Here is a 23,414-nt window from a genome sequence, read left to right on the forward strand (position 1 = left end):
TATGGGTTGATAATTCCAGTTCAATTAAATAAATCATAATTTTTTTAATATTGATAACAATTTCTTTCTGACAATATTTAGTAATGTAATAATAATTTTAAAATTAAATTTTATTACAAAAAAAAAGCAAATTTTAATCATATTAATAATTGGGAGTGCCTATATTAATTTAAAGTAATAATTATCAAATTTAGAATATTTTTATTAATAATAAAAAAAAAATAATTTTATTAACAATTTGACGAAAATTTGTTTAAGAGGGAACTCCTTCATTACTTTTTTCTTAAAATGACCTGATAATATTAAAATTGTTTTTCTAATATAAAAATATTTGGCATGGCTTTAACTTGCGAACACAAATTAGTTTATAGCCCCAGTTGCAATTTTTTACATAATATTCTTCCGACACATTTTAATTCCCACTTTTGTACTTTCTGTCACATGCTCTCAAAAGTATATTTTTGCTCAGGTTTCAATTGAGCGAAATTGAAATTGTCGAAAAAAGTTATATCATAAAAAATTTTTGAGTAACCTAGCTAATTCCTGATATTTATTGCAAAAATCATTAATAAACAAAATTGCATACTTTTAGGCGTGATATTATTCCCATTAATTTTTGTGTTATTCTTGCGTAAAATCTAAATATTTAATATTAAGCAAAAAATTAAATATTTAGGTTTTACGCAAGAATAAATCTTAAATTAATATTAAGCAATTTAAATTATATTAAATAAAACTACGGCAGACTAGTTACCTACCTAGTTAAACTCTATGACGCTATGAAACTATTGCATGAGAAATCATGCACTAGCCCTATGCTCCTTCTAGGGGTGAACAAAGGAAAAAAAAAAAAATTTAAATTATATTACATGAGAAATTGCTTACTAGTGGTTCACTTTAAAATAGCTCTTTTAATTAGTCAAACAATGCATACTAGTAATTGTACACAACCGCATATTTTTAGATATGATTCAATATTAGTTTTGATCTTGGTTGCGTTTATTAAAGTAAATATTTGATTAAGACATTAATTTAGAGTGCGAAGTATTACAAGTACTTAACTACCTTCTTTTTTTTTCAATAGATAAGTTTAAAATTGAAATCATAAATAAGTAAACACTAGAAATGTGCTATTACTCATTACCCATATATAATGCTGATTTTAGAGATATTGAACTGAGTATACACATAAATTAAATTAACTTTTTTCAAATGATAATTGAATTGCTTGTTTATTAAACTAAATTTTAATTCAATCCCGATTTCACTAATAATTCTAATATACTTCAAAAAATTCCATAATAATCGAATTCAATTTCGCCAAGTTTTTGCTATTTTAATACAGAAGAATTGAATTTATGCCAAGTTATATCCATAATATTTTGATCTTCTTTAAAAATAAATTTAAAAAAATATTAAATCACACACGGATAAATATATTTGTATATAAATGCATGTACTTAATTGAAGGGGCAAAATTGAAAGGAAAAAAAAATTTACATGACCACCTTGAATTTTTGCAAACTCGACGGACTTCAGTCCAAAACTAATAATAACCTTAATCGAATTTTTTCTTCTATTTTTTCTGTGTTATTTTTTCTGTTTTTATTTTTTTTACCAAAGACATAAAATATGCCAAAGGCGTGGGTTTCTTTCCCTTTTTGTTCATTTAATTTTTGTTTTTAGTTATTTGTCTTATCTTATTTTCTATTCAATCTTAAACCTATAATTTTTGTTTGGTCTTTTGTTCCCTTCTATTGATCGAATTTAAAAATAATATTAAAAAAAAAATAAATGAAAAATTTATTGTTTGCTTTCTCGAACACTTTACTTAACAATGAACAGTTTAAATTTGATCTGTTTCGGAAAATCGAGAAATTTCATGTGAAAGATTGAATAAGAACAACTAATTTTTGTTTTCAAGGCTACGAATTTGGTACAAATTCAAGATTTTTTTATGAAAATGTGAATTGAAGTTTATCTAAATATAGCAATACACAGAAAAGTGTTGACGCTTTGAAATCTTGCATTTACACAAATGAGTGAATTTTCTTTACAAATACAAATTCTGTTTTATTGTTAATTGAGATGTCGGTGCAACTTTTCACTTAATTATTTTTGTTTAACATATTTTAGTGCAAATCACACAAACGTACATCGTATTCTAAATCTAAATATACTAAGTGTATATGAAGATTTTTGTTTTTGTTTCTGTGAATTAGAATCCTTTAAATTGCCGCTTTTAAAAATTAAGCGTAACTTTACCAGTAAGAAAAGGAGAACAGAAAAAAAATATCACTGTTTGCCACATTCTAAATGAACAAAACAATAAAACAAAAAAAAAAAGAAAAAATTTTTTAGTATTTTTAGCGTTTATTTTTACATTTTGACGTTATTAAAGTTGTATGCGCGCGATAAAATTCGATTATTTTATGTCCTTAGGGCAATTTTATAGAAAAAAGAATTTTAAAACGAACCAGAAAAACTTAATAAAAGAAGAAATAAAATAAAGTTGGAGAAAAAGAAGTAAAAGAAGTCACAATTTCATGTATTTTCCTTAATGATTATCAAGTCAAGTTGGCAAAAATATTCTTTGTTTTCATAATAATTTAGTTTCTGTTTTCTCCTCTTATTTTTCTGTTTGGATCCTTTTGTGCAAAATCTTTTTGATTTCGCTAATTTTTTCCCTCTTTATTTCGCATACTTATATTACAAATTTATTGGTTATTTTTAGTATAAAATTTTAAATATTGATAAAATGAAATGGAAGTTAATTCAAATTTACAAAATCCACAAATTATTTACTACATTAACTTTTGATAATTGAATTTCGAATTTGATAATTGGAATTTTCGAACTCGGATTTCGAATAACGGAATTTCGAATTCGAATGTTCTTGTTGGTTCAAATTTAAGAAGTTTTGATATTAAGGGGGTACATTTGGTCTAATGTATGTTAAAACTTAATAATTTTAAAATTGAACAAAATTTTGTAATCGCATTTATTACTGAATAAAAACCGATTTGATTGTATTCTTCATTCGTTTTAGCTTTATTTATTATTCCGAATATATTCGAATTGTGAATGTATTTGAGAACACCGTAATAAATTTTCAGAAATATGAAATGAATATGTGAAATATTTTGTTCTCTGCAATCATGAATTTAGTTTTTTTTATATTCTTGCTCGATTTCTGGCCCAAGTTAGTCATGTTCTTTGTCATATGTTTTTGTACTGGTTAATTAATAATTGAACTTAATTTAATTTGACCGAATAATTTGATTTTAATTGCTGAACTAGGTAGCTTATAGATTTACTTGAATATTTTCGAAATTGAGTTAAAAAAGCCGACTTGTGTACCAATTATGCTAGTTATGCTAGCAGATATCACATAGTTGACATGTCCAACTATATAATATTTATCTATCCTCGTTAATCCTAAAATTCAAAACAGAAATTGAAAACTGTTTCTTATGCCGTTTCTTTTTTTTTCAAGCAATTCTTTCCTTTTGCTTCGCTTTTATGCTTATATCGTGGGAAAAGATTTTATGCGATATACAAAAATACAACAAAAAAAATAAATAAATTAAACGCGAGCAAAAAAAATATAAAATTTGCAACAATATTCTAAAAATGAGCATGATAAAATACGGTTTTGTGTATGTGTATTAGGGGTGATAAGGAGCCAACTATTTTTTGCTTTTAAAATAGAAGCAATTTTTTTATTCTTTTTCGTTAATTCCTTGTTTTGGTTTACTTCAGTTTTTAGAATTTTTATTTTGTTGCTCTTTTTAATGCGAGTTAATTTGCATCCAATCAGCAAATCAAGTCAATTTGTTTATATGGAATTTTTATTTTTAATGTTACGAGTACATATACACATATACATTATAAACAATGTATGTAAGTGTATGTACATATGTAGGCAAAAAATAATACCAAGTTATGTCATATAATAATTTTTATGTTATCTCTTAGGAGGTTATTTGTTGATTATTTAGCGTAAAATTAAGAGTTTAAATTATTTGAGGTTAAAATAATCAAGTTCATTATGCAAAATTACAATTTATGTGTACAAACAAAATATTTTGGGCGGGAAACTATTTTTATCTGGGTTAAAAATTTTCAAGATAAGAGCAAAATAAAGAAAAAAAGGAATTTTGAGCGGCACCTTTTTATGACATTATGACAATCTTATAATTGCTTTTAAATAAAATTAAAATCGTATGATAATTAATAATTTAGAGTTACTCGTATTTTAAGTTTATTTGTGAATAATTATACGCAAATTATGTATTTGATTGTGTAAATTTCGTAATATTTATTTAAATCTCAAATGTCAAAATAAAAACTCCGATTTGGGTTTTTGTCTGAGGCAGTAAAGCAATTAAAACAAATTGAGAAAGATGTGCTAAAAATTAATACTCTTAACGATTTGTGCAGTTATAAGAAACGCAATTAATCAATTTTTTTTGACGTTGAATGCAATGGATAAAGTAATTGTTCCAAAAAAATTTGATGTACTTAAACGGGAAACGCAATTAAGCGGGAAGCAGATAAAAGGGGAATATTGTATCCTATATGACATTTACGTCATTTTGAGCATGTTGTTCTGAAAAGTGAACATTTTATTAATTGCAAATTCTCATTAGATCAATTTACTTTAATTAAATTCACAATTAAAATATAAAGAAAATAACCATCTGTACAGCCTTATCATATTTCATATGGTAAGAAACCAAAAAACAAAAAACATTAAATTAAATGGCTGAAGAATAAGAATATTTTTCTAATGAAATTAAAGAAAAATATTTAAAATTAAAAAGTAAATGATCCGAAGATCATTTACACTTTTTTGAATACCTTAAAATTACGATTGGCTTCGGTGGACGTTATACTATAAAAAAATTTGTAAATTTTCTTGTTAAACTGTGTTACAAATTATAAAGGCCTACATCACATAAACTCTAAGCATATTAAATTTTATGTAAAAAAATGCTCTTCAAATCGAAAATTTTAACTTTTCATATTTAGCCAAATGGAAACGTGTTTGCTTGTTTGTAAAATTTAATTTTATTTTTATCTCATTTACCTCTCTGATGTCACGTTATAATAATAAAAAAAAAATTAATAAACCGTAGCATTTCAACATATTTTTTATTACAAAAGTACTTATGAAATTTTGTATATGTATAAGTGTAGAAGTTGATATTAATTTTAAAATCGAGTACATTTAGGTAAGTATTTAAATTTAGGTGTATAAAATAAAAACTCCTTCTGTAAATTCTAATAAAATGAATTTTTCAGAAATAAAAATTTATTGGTCAAATTTCGTAAGAATTTAATCATGAGAAATAATTTGATAAATAAACAAAATGACTTTATTGTGTAACATTCCTGATTAGATTATAGTTTGTTAAAATTTTTGTAAATTAATTACAAAATTTTTATTGTAGAAATTCATGATTCCCAAAATTAAAATTCCAATCTATGACAATAAATAATCATACAATTTTGGTTTGACCGTAAATTAAATGTGATTTAGTAAACAGAAATCCGGAACTTATGCGAACAAAATTATATTGGAGCAATGTTGTCAAAAAATTTAAATTTTGAATTTTGCTATTACGGCTTAGCCACAATACAAAACAATACAAACTCAATACAAAATACTTCTCCACATTTTTGTATACTCAACATATTTTCTCACCATATCGAGAGGTGAAAAAATATGAAATTGTGAGCGATAAGAAAATTTTCAATTGACATTTAAATTTATTTAATTACATAATAATCATAATAATTTTTTGATAACATTTTATTATAAAATATCAAAAGTAATGAATTTAGTTAATAACATTTTGATAAGAAAAATTTTTAGGCGCCATTTAAATATTATATATATACAAATATAGGTACATAAATACGATTATGTAGTGTATCTACTACTATATGTCAGTTTACACTCTAGGCATATCAATATCGAGAGGTGTACAATCATTTTCTTTCTTACTGATACCATATAGGCATATTGGCCTACCTTATTATGATTTTATAATCGATTAATGATTATTTTTAAAAATATTATGTTAATATTTTCAGGGATAGATTAGAAATATTAATATACTTATATACGGTTTATTTTTTGGAGGTTTTGAATGTAGAAATTTTTATTAAAAACTTATCATATACCATAAAATATCACTTGTGTGATTATAATTTAACTTTTAAATTTTAAATACGATACGGTATAAGGTGAATCAACGAATTTTCGAAAAAAAAAAATTTTAAAGACTTAACATTTTAACCATTTTATTAATTTGGAAATATATTGAAAAGTGTATAGATTACATTAGAAAATATGCAAGTTATAAATTCTGCTTTTATAAAAATTATACTAGAAGACAGTTTAGTTAAAATTTTCAATTAATTAAATAGATTAAAAACCTTCAACTTGGTAATTGTATAAACCAAATGAAAAGAAAATAATTTTTTTGCCATAGAATTTTACTTGTGTTCATTTTAAGAATATATATAACACTCCTAATTACTCGTATGACACTCCTAACAATGTGTATAACACTTCTAAATACACGTCAAACCTCCTTAACTATACGAATCTTAATAACGGGATAACTGAAGAGAGTATTTTTATATTTATTCTAGTATATATGCTTAGATATTCTTAGATAGCAAAAATAAATATGTCAAATAATAAATATTTTAGTTTTTAGAATAGTTTTTGGTTTCTAAAATATATCATAATTTTCATACAAAATATCATTGTCAGTTTGACAATAATTCTCTCAATTACCCCCAATTACACCTTCAATTTAAGTAGAATACAAGTAATATGAACCTTCAAATTTTGATAAGCAAAATTGAAAGTACTTAAATATTAATAAACTTAAATTCTAATTTAAATATTTGTAATTTAAATATTTATAATTCATAATTAATAAATACCAAAAAAAAAAACTTACCATTTTGTATTACTTGGATCGATACGTTCACCAACAACATGTTCAGCAACTGAATATCCAAAATATGTACTTTTATTACCATATTTAATAATTGGTAAACGATTTTCTAAATTAAAACCATTTACCATAAAAAATTGATTATTATTATTATTAAAAATATTATTATTATTTAAATAACAACTACTTATTATATAAAATATTAATAATGAATAAAAATGTGATAAATTTTTATTAAATAAGAAAAAATTATATTTTTTCTTTGTTTTTATAACTGATTTTTCATTTTTTAATAATAATTTATTAAAATGATTTTTTTGTTGAGTTCTATTCGATTTTTTCTTATACATTATGAATTTGTTTTGTTTATTTTTTCTCTTTGTTTTTTATTATTTAATTAATAATTTTATTTTAAAGTATTTAATATTTAATTTATTAAAAATTTTAATTATTTTATTAAATTTGTTTTATTGTTTTTATATAATTAATTAATTAAATATTTAGTATGAACACTTTTTTATTTTTATTAATTTTAATGCACATTTTGTGATTATATTCGAATTATTTTTTAAATATTAATTAAAAAAAAATTAATTTTATATTGGCCGCAGTTTCTTTTTTTTTTTAATTTACACTAAAATTTTAATTAAATTGTTTAAGTAATTTTTTTTCTATATTAACTGTTTAATTATTTAACTAGATTTTATATTGTTAAAATTAAAATTTTTGAATTCGTTGTCTTAATTAATTTATCAATTATTTGAACAATTTTACTTCAAATTTTTGTTAATTGGAGAGAAGATTTCGTTTATTGTTGAATAATGTCCTTGAAATTTTAACATTTTCATATTATATTTTAAATAATTATTTTTAGTTGCAATTTACAACAATTTTCTTTTAAATAAAAATTTTTGTAAAATTGAACTAGACTTATAAATAAACTAATAAAAATTTAATTTTTGTAACTTAAAAATTAATTTTTAATAAATATTAAATTTATTTTTTCAATATGACACTTTTGATTTTAATCAGAAAATATGGTTTGCTTTTCATTATTCTTAAAAAATTTTCTATATAAAAAATTTTCACTCAATCCTTATTCTTCTTTTTTTATTTAATTCTTTATTATCACTCTTATTTATTTAATTTTGGTTTTTTTTGCAATTTTCATCAGTTTTTTCTTAATTAAATAAATTTTGCAAGTATGTTATGTAGAATGTATAGGTAATTTTTTAAGGTGATTTTGTAATTTGGATTTTATATTAAATAATGAAAATTAATGGCTACATCTGTAAAAAAAATGTAAACTGTAACAATTTCACTTAAAACTATATCAATTTTTGTAAAACATTAAGGTTAGAACATTGTATTTTGTTTTCATAATAATTTTAATTTTAAAAATAACACTGTCTAAGCAAATTCATTTTAAAGCACTCCTTATCATACATAAGTAGTCATAAATTCATTTGAAATACAACCAACCAATTCAGTAGGGCCTTCAGCGCTTCTTAGTAATTTTGAAGAATTCTTAATTTAAACAGTTTGAATCAGCTCACCAGATGAAGAAATTTCACATAACTAGTCACATATACAGCTATATCAGGCTATTTCTGGAAAATTGTGCTTATTATTAATTTAATCTTATAATTAATATGAAATTATAGAAAATTGCATACGAACAGGCGAAAATTTGGTTCAACTTTTCAACACAATTACTCAATTTCTTGACAAACTTCGCTATTATTAAAATTTATTACTTATACCTATAAAAACAGAGTCTAAACGTGTACAGTAAAAAAAATATATTTTTTTTTCTTATTACTTATTTAAATTCACATTTTACATGCCAGATTGAATATATTGTGTTTATAAATAAAAACTCAGATTAATTTTAATATACTTATAATTTTATAAAAGATTTAATCTACCATTTAATCAGTTAAAATATAAATATCATGTCGAATTAATAGCAAAACAAATGACATAATTAATTACAGAATTTTATTTATAAATATATAAACTCGTATGTATGGTTGTAAAAGAATAATCATTTTCTATTAATAAAATTAAAAAAAAAACAAAGAAAACTGGTAATATTCTGAATGTAAATTTAAAAATTAAAAATTCAATATTGCACCTGCTTACTCATAGGTTCCTATATACTCGTAAGTGAAGAATAGGTGACAAATTTAATTATGACGTTAAATAATTAAAAGTTTGAAATGTTTAAAAGGCAGGTTCTTTTGCTCACTTTTCCGAATTGTCCGAATTCTATGTACCATAAAATTCTACCATACTTCAAACTCTAATATCAATAAAATCAATTTTTAGTTCTGGATTTGTAAAATTTACATTCGTTTGCGCAATATACCACATATTTCTGAACTAGATGCTACAAATTAATTACTACAATTTTTAAACATTTTTGAGAGAAATTACGATCTAATCACTTATTTCTCGAAGCCACTCTAATGCTATAAAGTTAGTTTCTTAATACCTTTGAAATTAAAACTCTTATATTTTCTTGTTAATTCGCGCTTATATTTAATAACATAGTCATTCAAAACCGTATAACATGTGAGTATAATGTAAGTTTGTATACGTAAATATACAGAATCATAAATTCTGATTAAAAACTACTGAATCATTTATTGCGTAAATTAATCATTTTTATTTGAAAATTTAGACATTGACCTTTATACAAAAAGCTTCAGTATACATTTTGTATCTATATATATTGACACATTTTTTGTATATATGTACATATACGAGTATTATTGCAGAACGGCAGCACACAAAGAAGTTGAGAAACACAAAAAGAAAAACTCAGAATAACTTTTTTTTTCTCATTTTTAATTTATTCATCTCTTTCTTTTTGATTGTACATAATATTTTTATATCTCTTTTGCGCTACTTAAAACCTCATTATGGGATCACAATTTATATATAAAGTTTAAAAAGTAAAACTTGGTATATAAATGCTTTATTTATACACACACTTACACACATTCATTTTAATAATAATAGTTAATAATATAACGAAAATAGTTTTTTTTTTATAAATCAGTTGATTTCTTATATTATTAAAAAGTTTGTCAGAAACAAAAAAAAAATACTGTTATAGACAATACCATTAACTATTATATTAATTTATAATTATTGACCTTCACCTGTACCACCTGTAAAATGTATAAATATAGCATATATATATACCACCGCGATTAAACCTCGCGTATATTCTTCTATAATTTATTCTCTATTATTATTCTTTTTATATTTTTCTTCTTATTTATTCACTATATTCCAAAATGTCTGTCTGTCTATGTTTTATATGGTATTATTTTATTCGCGTGTTGTTGTTTTTGATCGCGATTATAGCGTTCATTTTTCATATATTTGTAATTTCGGTTGCCTCCAATATTTTCTATCATAAATTTACGTTTATTTATTAAATTGAATACATAATAAAATGACTGATTTTCATTATTTCCGATATTTTAAAATTCAAAATTATTGTAAAAAAACAATAAATGCTTAAAAAGCAAAAAGAAACCGAAAAAAAAAAACATGAAATTTGCTATAAAATAAAAATACCTGTTTTTAGAATAGCCAGCCAGCCACCTAGCCTAATTTCCTATATATTAAATTTTTTTTTTATTTTTTTCTTGTGCTTTTTTTTTTATTTCTAATTTATTTCCAATTTTAAACAGTTTAAATCTATTATATACACACATACTGAAAATGAGATAAAATTGAACAAAATTCTGTTTTTAGTTACCGAAAGTACACATAGGTGCGCACATTGTAGAAAAACAAAAAAAAAATGCTCTCGGTACACTTATGGTTATTTTATTTACAAGCAAAAAAAAAGAATAATTTTTTTTTCTAAATATTTACTTGTATGTTTAAGAGCATCTTACGGGTATAAGAGAGTGGAGTAGAGCTTTTAAAGAAAAGAAAACAAAAACTTTTAATATTATAAATTGCTCATGTTATTTTTTTCTCTTTCATTGTTTTTTATATAATTAATAATTAGAATCAATTGAATCCAGGTGTTTTTTATTTGGTTTTGTTTCTCTTTTTTCGGTTAAAATGGAATTCATGTTTGAAAAAACTACCTACCCGGTGAGAAAATAGTTTACATCATCATCATTAGCATTAGAATTCGTTAAAGTTGAATTGAATGAATAACACTAATGGGTATTTTTAATTTAACATTTTAAGAAGCAAATATAAGCAAAAATTTTATACAAGAATGATTTTAATGATTGAATTTAAAATTATTGTTATATTGTACATGTTCTATATTATATCACTATTATTCTAAAAAGTTTTCGATGCTGAAACACATAACAAAATATAGATAATTTACTAGAAGAGTAATTACAAGCGAATAAGAATAATTGAAAAATTTGAGCAAGGCGTCATCTAGTGTGGAATCGTGTAGTGTTCCTGAAAGCGAGATTACCGTAATATCAAATGTATAATTAGAAAATTCAGCAATTAACACTTATTAGCTGAATTTTGTATTAATATGGTACTTATTGCTGCAAATATGATGTTCTAGATTTATATGATCATATATTGAACAAAATGCCATACTAGACCAAATTTATATAGAATTCGTATAGTTTTCTGAATCTGTTATCCTATATTATACAGCAACAAGAATACACTACATTGAATTATATTTAGTAAATTGGTAAGATCTGTATATGTAAAGTTACTTTAGTTTTATTCAGCAATACTTTAATTAAAATTCAGCAATTTTAATTTGCTGAATAAACTAGATTACAATTAATTTTGATATGACGTGAACATTCTATCATTATCGAGTATATAAACTTTATATTTAGATTATTCACTAACTAAAGATCTACATACATTGATAAGCAGGGCTTATTTACATTCACCTAAAAGTATGCAACAAATTTTTTTTTCAAATGTTAATATAATTCAAATTTCGACTAAAAAATATAGAGCAGAGTTTTTTTTTTAATTCGAGATTAAAATAGATTTTCTTTCATGTGTCTCACATCTTGTTCTAATATTTATATATATGCATACTCATATGTACGCGTATAGTAATTTATAATTATATATAAACAACAATAAGTGAAGCAAAACACCAGAAGAAAAAACTAAAAAATGCGATAAAAGAAATTTACCTTAATAATAAGTAAAACAAAAACAAAAAGTGTAAACTTTGTACACGTAGCTTATTTATAAGCGTAAAATAATAAATGTGTTCAAGTGTGTGTAATATTTATGTGTACCAAATTGTTTGTATATTTTAATATATGTACTTATATATCTAACTATTTAAAAACACAAAAGTATTAAATTTACTTAGTCTGTTTTTTTAATTTATTTTTAAACTATTCTTTATTTATGATTCGTTTTGAAAATATAAAATGAGCTTTTCTTTCTGTGTTTTTTGTGCGAAATGTAGAAAAAAATATATGAAACTGTTGACGTTATAGAAAATTAGGTACAAGTATAAAATATGTGTGTGCAAATGAGTAGAAAAATAGTGTTATTTACATACAAGCATTCTAAGCTCAAATGTGCAAAGTAAATAAGTGAGAACGTCAACAATATTAGAAATTTTTTTTTTAATTTCTAATAATTATGCAAATTAAAATATTTTTTTCTTTTCGTTTTAAGTACTTTTAATAAAAAAATTAGCTCTAATATATGAGTATTAAATTTATAAGTAAAATGAGTATTAAAATTATTATTAAAGTTTTATAGGATGGTCTTCTTTTGTTTTAGTTTGCATGCAAACTAAAAATTGACACTAAAAAGGTGTTACACATTTGATATTTAGAATATTTATCAAAAAATGTTTTTTGAGTTTTCTAATTGAATTAATTTTCATTAAAATACAAATTATTTGGGTCTCTAAATATAGTTGAGATAAAGGAAAAGATAAAGAATTTAGTCGTTCAATCAAATATATGCTCAGACATATTTCACAGAATGACGACATTTATCCGGCAAGTAAAATTACAAGTAGGTTTAAAAAATTCGAACTTGGTAGCGTTGAAACTCTAACTAGTCTACAATACAGTTATAAACATTTTAATAATATATATTTTGTTCGTGTTTTTTCGTTTAAATTCGTTTGAAAAATTTTTGAAAAAAAGTAATGACAATAGGAAAGAATTGTGTAATATAATTTTTTTTGTTTCAGATAAGTTTGCTAATTGTACAAAATTTTAAGTAACTAGACTTAATTTTACTTATTGTAAGTTGGACTAGACATTATATATCTAGGTGTTACCAGGTTTTACGAAAGAGCCATTTTCAAGCGATTTAAGAATTTTCAAAAATTTACGATATGGTATACAATTGTTTATATATACGAGTACCTTATATTAATTAATAATTATGATGAAACTTTAATCATACTATTTGACAGTCGAGGTGATATGTCATTATAATATAACTCGCTTTGATTGCTAAAATGTCAGTTGAATATCTTACATTAATTTCAAAATCCAAAATCTATTGTGCGACTTTATACATGCAGCCTCATGATTTTCATGATTTCATTTATATAAAATACAAAATTTTTTAATCGTAAAATTTCAAAAAATGAAGTTAATCGTTTTTTGCTCCTAAATTACTCTTAAAATATTGTATAATTACAAATTCATAATTGTCATTGATAAAAATATGTTTTGTGTCTTAAATTTATACTAAAATATTCGTGTATGTTTATTGTTCTATTATTATTATTGAAGCACACCTGAGTGTAGGTTTTATTGTGCTGACGCTAGAAAAACTGAAGAAAAAAAACTTCAAATCATTTTACATATTTTTTTGGTGTAAATTTATAAGAAAACAAAAAAGGTCTTTTATGTTTTTTTTTTTTTTAATTTTTTGTTAATTTTTTTTTTTTTTGCAAACGTTTCCGCTTAATCAGTACAATTTCAATTTATTTTTTTTTTTGTGAGTGTTTGATATAGCACCCAACATTGTATACGTTCAAAAAAAGATAATGACCTTTTGTTTTTGCGATATTGGAATTGAATGTTACGAATTTTTAATAACAATTTTTAATTAATAAAATTTTTGTAATTAAATATTAAGGATTTTATAATAATAAAATTTATTTGTACATTTTTCTTTTAAATTTTGATTAATTCTTAATTACAGTGATGACAATTGATTTTTGATGTACATATATGGAAAATATTTTTTTGATATTTAATTTGACAGATTTAAAATTAATAAAGATTTTTGCAATAACAATATGATTATTTAAGAAAATAAGTAATTTCTTTGAAAATAATTTATTCAAGTTATTTATAATTGCTTACAATTATTTCAAAGTTATGCGATAAATATTAAAGCTAAATAAAAAATTAAAAGGTACTTTGTTGTCAAATTAGATTAATGGTTGTCAAATTAGATTAATGAGATATTTTGACTAGTTCAAAAGAGTGAAAAATGACATTTTAAAGGATCAATTCTGTCATTATATGGCAACAATATTCTTTTAACTTAATTTTAAATTTAAAGCAGAAATAAATGTTCGATTCCGAATAAAAGGGAATTTTCTTTGAGTGCATTAAAAAATTTTTTGATTTCATTAAATTTTTATTAAAGTTTTTTACTATAAAATTGCAAAATAATTTAAAATGCTTTAATCAATAAAAAAATATTATTGCCAACTATCGTAAAAGCCGGTATTTTTTGTTTTTTCCATGACACTTAATAATTCGATATAAAAATAAATTTTTTTTATAATAAGCGAAGTGGGATTAAAAATGAAAAGTGAATAAAATTTTTTTTTTTAATCTTTATGAAAGACAGCATCGACTTTGATTATGATGTAATTTTTAAAAGCAAAAAAAAAAACAAAAAATCATTTTTTTTTTTCAATTTTATTTTAATATTATAAATTGATATTAAAGATAAAATTAATGGAATTTTTCGAATATTTTAAAGAAAAAAAAAAATTGTTTCTTTATGCCAATTAAAACCTTGAATAGATTAACAACACCGTAATTAGGCTTCGTAATCTATTTTTTTTTTGTTTTACTACATAGTTATGTGAGTAATTGAAAAATTTTTAATTTATGTTGTAAATAATTGAAAAACATTCGATAATTTTTGATTAAATTTTAAAAGCAACTCGGTTATGTCTAATTAATGGTATGATAATATTATTGTAATTATATTGAATACAAGTTTGCTATGATTTTCGGTAGAAAGGTCTTTTGGTAATTTTTATATTTAACAGACAAATAATAAAATTGATTAACAATTGAGGAATCAAATTTTGGAATTTAGACTTTCTAACACTTAGAAAATAAAACCTCACATTTGCATATTTTTCGTTCCTTACGCCAATTTTTCCTTAAAACAAACCACACCAAATGAGTTTTTTCAATGTTATCGTTAAATACTTTTATAAATATTTCGAATGTACGTACTTATGTTCCAATATATAAAGCCGGAATGGCAGTTGTATAATTATTAACAGATATATTTATAAACACAACGTTTTCAAATATCTAAATTTTTGATATTTGAAAAATGTAAATTTCAAATTAAATTATTTATATTGCAAAATTTTTTTAAAACCAAATTCTTTCACTGTTCCACGTTTGACTCTTTAAAATTACAAGATTTCATTAAAAAATTATTTTGTGCACACGTAACGTTAGTCAAACTCTGGCAATTCTTTAATTTCATATAAATCACAATATAGTCACAATTTTAATCAAATTAAAAAAGCCAATTTTTTTAAATAATAATTATTAAGTACTTAATTAAATTTATTCCATTCAATTGCCCTAACAAATTCACTAAAAATTTGTCACTCCATTTAAAAAAATTTCACTATTGAATAAATTCACCTAATTTTCTTAATGAAATTTTAAACAATTTTCACTAAGAATAGTAAGTATAGCAGTAATCACTTGAAATATCCTAACTAGTAAGCATATGGTGAATATTTGTAAATACTTAATATATTTAGATATTTTTTAAATAATTTTAGATTTTCAATTTTCTAGAAAAGAATATCATAAACATAAAATCTACATACATATATTGCAGTATAGTATGAAATGGAATTATTCGCGACCCGCGAAACTGGTTAGTACTTAAACGAATTGAAAAATAAATTAAAAATCTATACCTTACAATTTAAATATCCTCATAATTGTGTAATTTTTTATTGTTCTTAAATTAAATGGAAATGTTAAAGACTAAAATGATTACAAAATAATGTTGATAATTTTTAAAATACGAATAGTACACAGGTATGTATTAATGTATGTGCATATATTGCACATTGTGTATAGCACGCAATATCAAATATTTTGTTTACATTGAAGTAAAAAAAAATTTTTTTTTATTCTTCCTTATATGAAGATTCCTTTGCATCGTATCCGCACGTGTTTGCATTTTATGCAATGAACATAAAAATTTATAGCACGTGAAGTAATTACGATATTATTGCCATAATATAACTATATAAACTATTTATAAATTCTGTGTATATGAAAATATAAAAACATAGAAAGTTTAAAATTCTAGTATTATTTATTTTAAGAACTAAGTAATCCAAAAATTGTACTAATTATTGGGGCTTTATATACATAAGTTTTTACGCAATAGTACTCGTATGTATGTAAAATTATGTTTAATGATATAAAAGATTCCTAATAATTTTTGGTGTATAAAAATGTACTATTCAATTAAAGTACAATAATAAAATATTCAAAATTTAATTTATTTTTCCATTTATGAAAATTTCAATTATTTCGAATTAAATTCTTTTAAAACTTCACTAAATTGCATTTAATAATTATCTTGTTTATTTCAAATATATTTTTTTTATTATTATTATTATTGAACATCTTTATTGGACTAATTATTGTTCTTAATTCAATTTGTAATTTTCTAGATTTATTAATTTATGATTATTTGAATACCTTATGCACTTATGTTTTATTACTTACTACAACAATGCACTTATCTGTTTTTCAAATTGCAATTAAAAATTAAATTTATTCCTTCATACTTGAAATTGAATTATTAATCGATTCGAATTTATTTACTATTTATTTTTATCAATCAGATTTGATTCTAAATTATTAAATAATAATTATCTATTTAATTAAAATCTTTTATCTTTTTTATCATTTAAGAATTTTCCGTTTATAATTATGTTGCTGTTATCATCATCATTATTATTTCCGTAAACAATAAACTACATAGTAGTGTGATATTTTTGCTTTTGTTTTTTTTTTTTTTTACACACTTTAATATAGAACAATGCAATAAAAATAATGGTAATTTATACGAAACAACAATAATAAGATAAAAAATTTAAATAAAAAATAAGAAGAGAGAAAAACCGTAATGCTACAAATAACCCGTGCTGCAACAACTTATAAGGAGAATCGAATCAAACTGATGAATGTTGACGAAAAAAAATGCCGATTGGTATACGATTTACTACAAGAAATAAAAATGAAAACAGAAAAACATGAAAAGAATAAAATTAAATAAACATAAAAACGAGCACAGCAATTTTTGTTGAATGAAAATACAACAATATCGTAAAATTTTCAATTTGTTTATTTTATACTTTTGTGATATTTTAGAGATGGGACTATAATGTACTAGAATTCGTTTTGTGTTATTACAGTAAAATTCGAGCAAGTGAAACTTTTTAAACTGTTAAGCATCTATTTTATCGACGTTATAAAAAATGGGTTTGAACAGGTTTACAGAAGTTTGCATGTATTCTGAAAAATTTTTACATAGAAAATATTTATTCGATAGCCGAAGTTAAGAAAAAAAACAATATTGAGTATTTTAGGAATTTTCACTGTTGAGACAGTAATGATATAAAATTCGTGAATTTTATATGTATGTATTTGTATGTATAAAGTCATATATTTTTAAAATGTAAATAATAATAATAAAATAAGCATCTCTGTGCTTACAGGGTGGTAAGCCAATTTTGAAAGTTTTTAATTTTGTAAAGGAAATCGATTTTTTTTATTTTAACTTATATTTTTTTTTCAAAATTTTCTTAACGTACCTTTATTTACACTCACTCAGTAGTTTCGAGATTATCGATCAAAATATAATATAAAAAGAAATTTTAAAAATATTTAAATCTGATAAAGCTAATTTTCTTTCAACCAGTTCTTCTTAAACCAATCCGTCACAATAAAGATTACGATAAACAAATTTTTACAGAGAATCAATGGTATATTTTGGATTGTGTCTTCACTAACAAAGTAAAATGTGGTAAAATTTTAAAGTGCTTTTAATTGTGAACTGTCGATTGTGAATTTTATTAAAACGAGACAAACTTTTGAAAATCGAAACGTTTTGCGTGCACCATTTTTATGATTGAAAATTATTTAGTTTATTTCACTTTATGTAAAAAATTAAAAAAATAATATTAACTTACTCTTCTAAATAATGATTTTTATATAAAAAGAATTTCGAAATAGTCATGAAAAAATTCAACAGGAATCTCGAATCATAGCATAGAAACTGCTAAAAAAGCACAATGTGTGAAAGGCAAGACACAAGCATTTTCTAAAAAGAATTCCTTAAAAACGGTAAGCTATTTAATTAAAGTAAAATAGAAAATAAACTTGGCATATAAATAAAAATAAGACCTATTAGTTGTGATTCTCACAAATACAAGTAATTAGGTAGGTACATTTTATAAAATATCTATAACAATAAATAGTTTTATAGTTATTTTGTTTCAACCAAAAAAAAGTGAACATTAATTATGAACAAGACGTTAATTTATTGTTCATAGTTGAGAACTATCCAACTTTTTTTCTTGAATTCTCGATAGACTTACAAGTATATATTGTATTTTAAATAATTTGATCACAAAATCGTATACTTTTCAATTTGATAAATTTTAAAATATAATTTATAGATTAAATTACAAGATAAAAGTATAAGAATATTCAAATTTTTCTTTTTTAGTTTTGAATGTGTTTTTTTATTTGATCCATTGTAAGTTTATAATACAATTTACATCTCATGTTTTCATATACATAACTTTTTATATTTACTTCTATATCTTCTGCTATTAAAGCTCATATTATAATAACTTAAAATATAAATTTTGGAAAAGAAATGTAGGTACCTTAAAGAAAAGAAGATTTTTAAAAATTTCATCTTATTTTGTGAATTCGGTTTTAAATGTTTTATAGGAGCTCCAAAGAATTTTCCAATTTTTACAATATTTTAATATATTTGTACGTCTTACAAATTAATGCCTCTTATTCAAACATACATTTTATAAAATTAACTTAAATATTAACATTAATCGAATCAAAATCAGGAATTTAATATTATATTTAATGACGAGAGGAACATTTAAATGAAAAAAATTAAGAAAATTTAAATTTCAAAATGATAAAACCTCCGAATTAATAAGTTTTCAATTGACTACGGCTGTTAACAATCGACACTTAATTGGCAATCAAATTTTATTTTTCAAATTTGAATTAAAATTGTCGCAATATAAACTTTTATATAATTCTGCGAAATTAAATTTGAAAAGTTTCTTCGCAAATAAATTTAATTCAATTTTTTTTTTCTGATAATTTTACGTTTGAAAATCTTTGATGGGGACAACGGATATTTATTTACCGATAATTTAAGTTTATTTGTAATAAAAAATATAGATATTAAATTTTTCTGGTTTAAATTTTTTTTTATATATAGGTAGGTATATTTATTTATGGTTTATGGTTTTAATACAAACTTTCAGCATTTGATGATCTTGGCTTTTTAAGTTTTTCAATATTTTTAATGACAATGTCATGTAGCGATGAATATCGATTTCTTACTTCACACACAACTAACCATAAACTTAAATATTCCTTTTCATCCAATTCATTAACGGCACGACGATAATCATCTATATGGGGATATTTTGCTACTTTTGACACAACTTTTGCCCGCGATAGAAAATAACGTGAAATCTGATCAAAGAAAGCAGCAGCCTCAGACTCAACAGCCTGAATTTCAGCTAATGTATCTTCTTGAATTGATACTCCAAAATTATTACCATCTTCAATTTTCGGTATCATAAACGATATCCACATTTTAAGAAGATTTGCTGAAAATTTTTAAAGTAAAATGTCAATTTAAAAAAGCAAGCGATTTTATTAAAATTCGTACTTACAATCTTCAACTAATGTCCTTATAATTGGTTTGACCAATTTAATCATATCGCATAATGGTTGATTACATGGTACACTACCATTAGGTAACGCCATTACTTTTGTTCCCGGTATAAAATGCGCTGTTTCATTATCTAATCTAGGTCGTTTTAATGATGGTTCATCCGAGCTGCAACCAGCCCCGTCATTATTACCACAGTGATTTGTAAGTACTATTGGGTCAGGAACAGGAATGTTTAATTCTTGGTGAACTTCGCTAAAATTTCTATCAGAAAACATTGGAGTTGCCAATAGATCATTTAATTCAACTATTTTTTCCGGGAATCCATACGTAATCAATTGTTCAGCTTTTTTGATTAAACTGTCTTTATAATCTTGGACCTAAAAATTAAATCAAATGTTCGTGTTATACATATGCACTTTAATATAATTTTAATTAAAAATTTCAGAAAACAACAACGATTAAAGCACCTGGCGTATTGCCATTTTATAGGTGAAATCAAAATGTCAAGATTATTTTTTTTAATACGAAATATCCATCATTATAAATTTCGTATTAAGGATCCTTTCAAAAACTTATTTATTTTTTTCTAGAAAAAAATCAATTATAAAATTTAATTGATTGAAATTCTTTAGTCCTCTAAATATCCATATTTTAAATATTAAAGCCATTTTACTGAAGCGGCAAGTTAAAAATCTTTTTAAACACATGGTTATAACCAAACTTCAATTGCCATTAATGGCTTAACAAACAAGAATACTTATGTTAAGTCAAATTAGAAAAACCTCTTAAGGCGGGCAGTTTTAACTTACCTTTTTGATAGTATCATGAGACATCTTTTTATGTACTTGATTAAATTATTTATTTTAATTATTATTTTATTTTTATTAGTTTTAGCCTTATATACTGAAAGTAATTTTCAAGTAAATGTATTTTTTGTTTTGAATTGATTTTTGAAATGCTTCTTCTTCGGAGCAAAAATCAAAAAACTGCTTTTAAACGTCAGACTGTGTTCTAAAATTCTAATAAGATTATGACGTTATTGCCAGACAACAATTACTTTTCGTCAAAAATAAATGACAACTGAATGCTTCGTTAAATGTTAAAACAAATTCACAATCTAAAATTCACGATGTAAAGATCAAATTTAATATACAACCATTACATTTTGCAAGAATTGAAAATAAAAACAACAGACAGAAATTTTAATAGAAAAATATAGGACCTAAACTATTTTAAACAAGAATATTACTTGTGCTACTGAAATTTGAAGATCAAACCAAAAAAATCTAGTTTTCTGCCACGGTTTAAATGAAAATTATGACAATATTTCTTTACTTGCTTTCTAGCACACTTGAAATTAAGAACTTCATTGTGTTTTAAAATTCCAATTTAAGCAACAGTTCCAATTTGTATTTTAGAAAAGATAGTTTCAATTTTATAACACACTCAAATTGTATCCGCCAAATTGAATTTTCATTACACAACGTTTAATTGTTATTATCTAACATAAGATATAATAATTCAATTAAAAGTTTTTTAAATATCAAGGAATAGCCCTAGTGCCGAAAGTCAGGGAATAGAAAAATATTTAGTACTGCATATTCACTAATATTCGACTGTAAAACAGCTGATAAATATTATGTTTCAGAATTTGACAGTTTGACGCACATAAATAAAAATAGATTTGTTTTCTTTGTTTAGGAAGAATTCATGAAAACTAAAATTTTAATTTCAAAATAACTCAATTAGTTGAATTCTTATCAAAAAAGATAAATTATCAGTAATGGATTATGAAGAAGAAGAGAGTAATATTATAGTTCCACAACAAAATTTAAATGTGATAAATGATCAGAATACCGTCGCAAATCATTCAAGAGCAAATGAAGAATTGTTAGAACGCTTTAGTGATGAGAAAATTTTAAGCCGGAAAGATATTAAATCAAAGAAAGAAGAAAAAAGAGAAGCTAAACGAAAGAGGAAAAAACTATTAAAAAAGCGTGCTAAACTAAATGAAAAAATGAGTTTGAAAATGGTAATAAAAGATGAAAAATGTTCCCACAGTCGAATTGAAGACGATCCGAATTTTCTGACAGAAAATGTTAGAATAAAAAAGGATCATGATACGGTGCTAAATGAAACTGAAAATGAAGAAATTGAAGAGCAATATTATAACACTGAAGTTCTTCCAAAATATAAAAAGTAAATTTAAAAATATTTAAATATAAAATAAATTTCGAAATTTATTTAACTTTTAAATTCATTTCTAGGTATAGAAAAGAAGAGGCACATTTAAGTAAAGAGACTTTTGTAAATGAAACAACAGATAATACAAATGAAAAAGAATTGGAATCATCAGATGAAAATAATTGTGAAAAGGTTAATGCTGATATTGAATCTGATGATGAAGATTATGATCAACAAGGTGAGGGTGTATTAAAAGATTTCGTTAAACAGCTTGTTTCTAATATGAAAACAAAACATGACGAAGTTGATAAATACTTTTTGGTTCTTGCATCAACAATAAAAAAATGTAATTTATCTAAATTAGAATTGACACAATTACAGTGTAATTTATTAACATATTTAAAAGATGAGCTAATCAAAATGGGGAAAATGTAAAAAAAAAAACATAAAATGTGCTGATATACATAGAATTGTAATATTGTAGAATTTTAATGATTAAATAGTATAATAAGAGTACTTTTAATTAATAAGTATTATAATAAATAAAAATCAATACTATTAATATACTTACTGTCGTTTATTTTGAAATAAACGGACAATTTTATGTCTTTTAAACAAAAAAACATTTTTGTTATTGCATTACTTTAGTCTTCTCAAGTCTTTGAAACAATTTTTTATGGGTAAGAGAAGAATGGGAAGGGATTCTGCACTCAGATTAATTTAAAATATATTTCATTACTTTTTATAGTTACCTACCAGTTTTTGCACTTAATTTTTCACATTTTCTAATTAAATCACATTTATATTTTACTATAGGTACCGAAGTTATACGTTATAGCTTTCTGTTATGACTTTGTTATTACCAGAAGCACTACACCATTGTTATACTTATTAAGACTATATTTATTAAAGTTTTATTATTAATATATTTTAATATTTAATTTGTACCGCATATAGTAACCTCAAAAATATGCAATCTCATAGTCATAATTACAAAAGTTCTGATAAAATTAAAAAAAAAGGCAAAGGTATGTAGGTATCTAATAT

The 23,414-nt window shown here is 22.9% G+C and overlaps 3 protein-coding genes across 3 annotated transcripts in view; 1 reads left to right on the plus strand and 2 right to left on the minus strand.

Annotated features, from left to right (window-relative positions):
- The window catches only part of LOC129605528 (uncharacterized), a 94,020-nt gene extending 86,437 nt beyond the window's left edge, over nucleotides 1–7,583 (minus strand). Inside the window, exon 1 of the mRNA XM_055515344.1 lies at nucleotides 6,984–7,583. Coding sequence (XP_055371319.1) covers nucleotides 6,984–7,330 — 347 coding nt within the window. The 5' untranslated portion in view covers nucleotides 7,331–7,583. The remainder of the gene's footprint in view (nucleotides 1–6,983) is intronic.
- Nucleotides 7,584–18,999: 11,416 nt separating this feature from the next.
- On the minus strand, nucleotides 19,000–21,182 carry LOC129605473 (proteasome activator complex subunit 3). The gene is made up of 3 exons (XM_055515255.1): nucleotides 20,993–21,182; nucleotides 20,182–20,560; nucleotides 19,000–20,115 (listed from the first exon to the last, which is right to left on the minus strand). The coding sequence occupies exons 1-3, from the start codon at nucleotides 21,014–21,016 to the stop codon at nucleotides 19,748–19,750; spliced, it is 771 nt and encodes a 256-aa protein (XP_055371230.1). The 5' UTR covers nucleotides 21,017–21,182; the 3' UTR covers nucleotides 19,000–19,747.
- Nucleotides 21,183–21,856: 674 nt separating this feature from the next.
- LOC129605571 (interaptin-like) lies at nucleotides 21,857–22,960 on the plus strand. Its single transcript, XM_055515416.1, has 2 exons — nucleotides 21,857–22,382; nucleotides 22,451–22,960. The coding sequence occupies exons 1-2, from the start codon at nucleotides 21,967–21,969 to the stop codon at nucleotides 22,800–22,802; spliced, it is 768 nt and encodes a 255-aa protein (XP_055371391.1). The 5' UTR covers nucleotides 21,857–21,966; the 3' UTR covers nucleotides 22,803–22,960.
- Nucleotides 22,961–23,414: the final 454 nt, after the last annotated feature.

Source organism: Condylostylus longicornis, unplaced genomic scaffold, assembly GCF_029603195.1.
Source record: "Condylostylus longicornis isolate FDR11 unplaced genomic scaffold, ASM2960319v2 ptg000013l, whole genome shotgun sequence".
NCBI lineage: Eukaryota > Metazoa > Arthropoda > Insecta > Diptera > Dolichopodidae > Condylostylus > Condylostylus longicornis.

Excerpts from the sequence above, each read along its gene's own strand:
- LOC129605473 (XM_055515255.1), bottom strand. The coding sequence starts at position 21,016 with ATGTCTCATGATACTATCAAAAAG. Across the intron at positions 20,561-20,992 it reads CTCATGATACTATCAAAAAG|GTCCAAGATTATAAAGACAG; the intron begins GTAAGTTAAAAC and ends TTTAATTTTTAG. Across the intron at positions 20,116-20,181 it reads AAGGACATTAGTTGAAGATT|CAAATCTTCTTAAAATGTGG; the intron begins GTAAGTACGAAT and ends AAAAATTTTCAG.
- LOC129605571 (XM_055515416.1), top strand. The coding sequence starts at position 21,967 with ATGGATTATGAAGAAGAAGAGAGTAATATTATAGTTCCACAACAAAAT. Across the intron at positions 22,383-22,450 it reads GTTCTTCCAAAATATAAAAA|GTATAGAAAAGAAGAGGCAC; the intron begins GTAAATTTAAAA and ends ATTCATTTCTAG.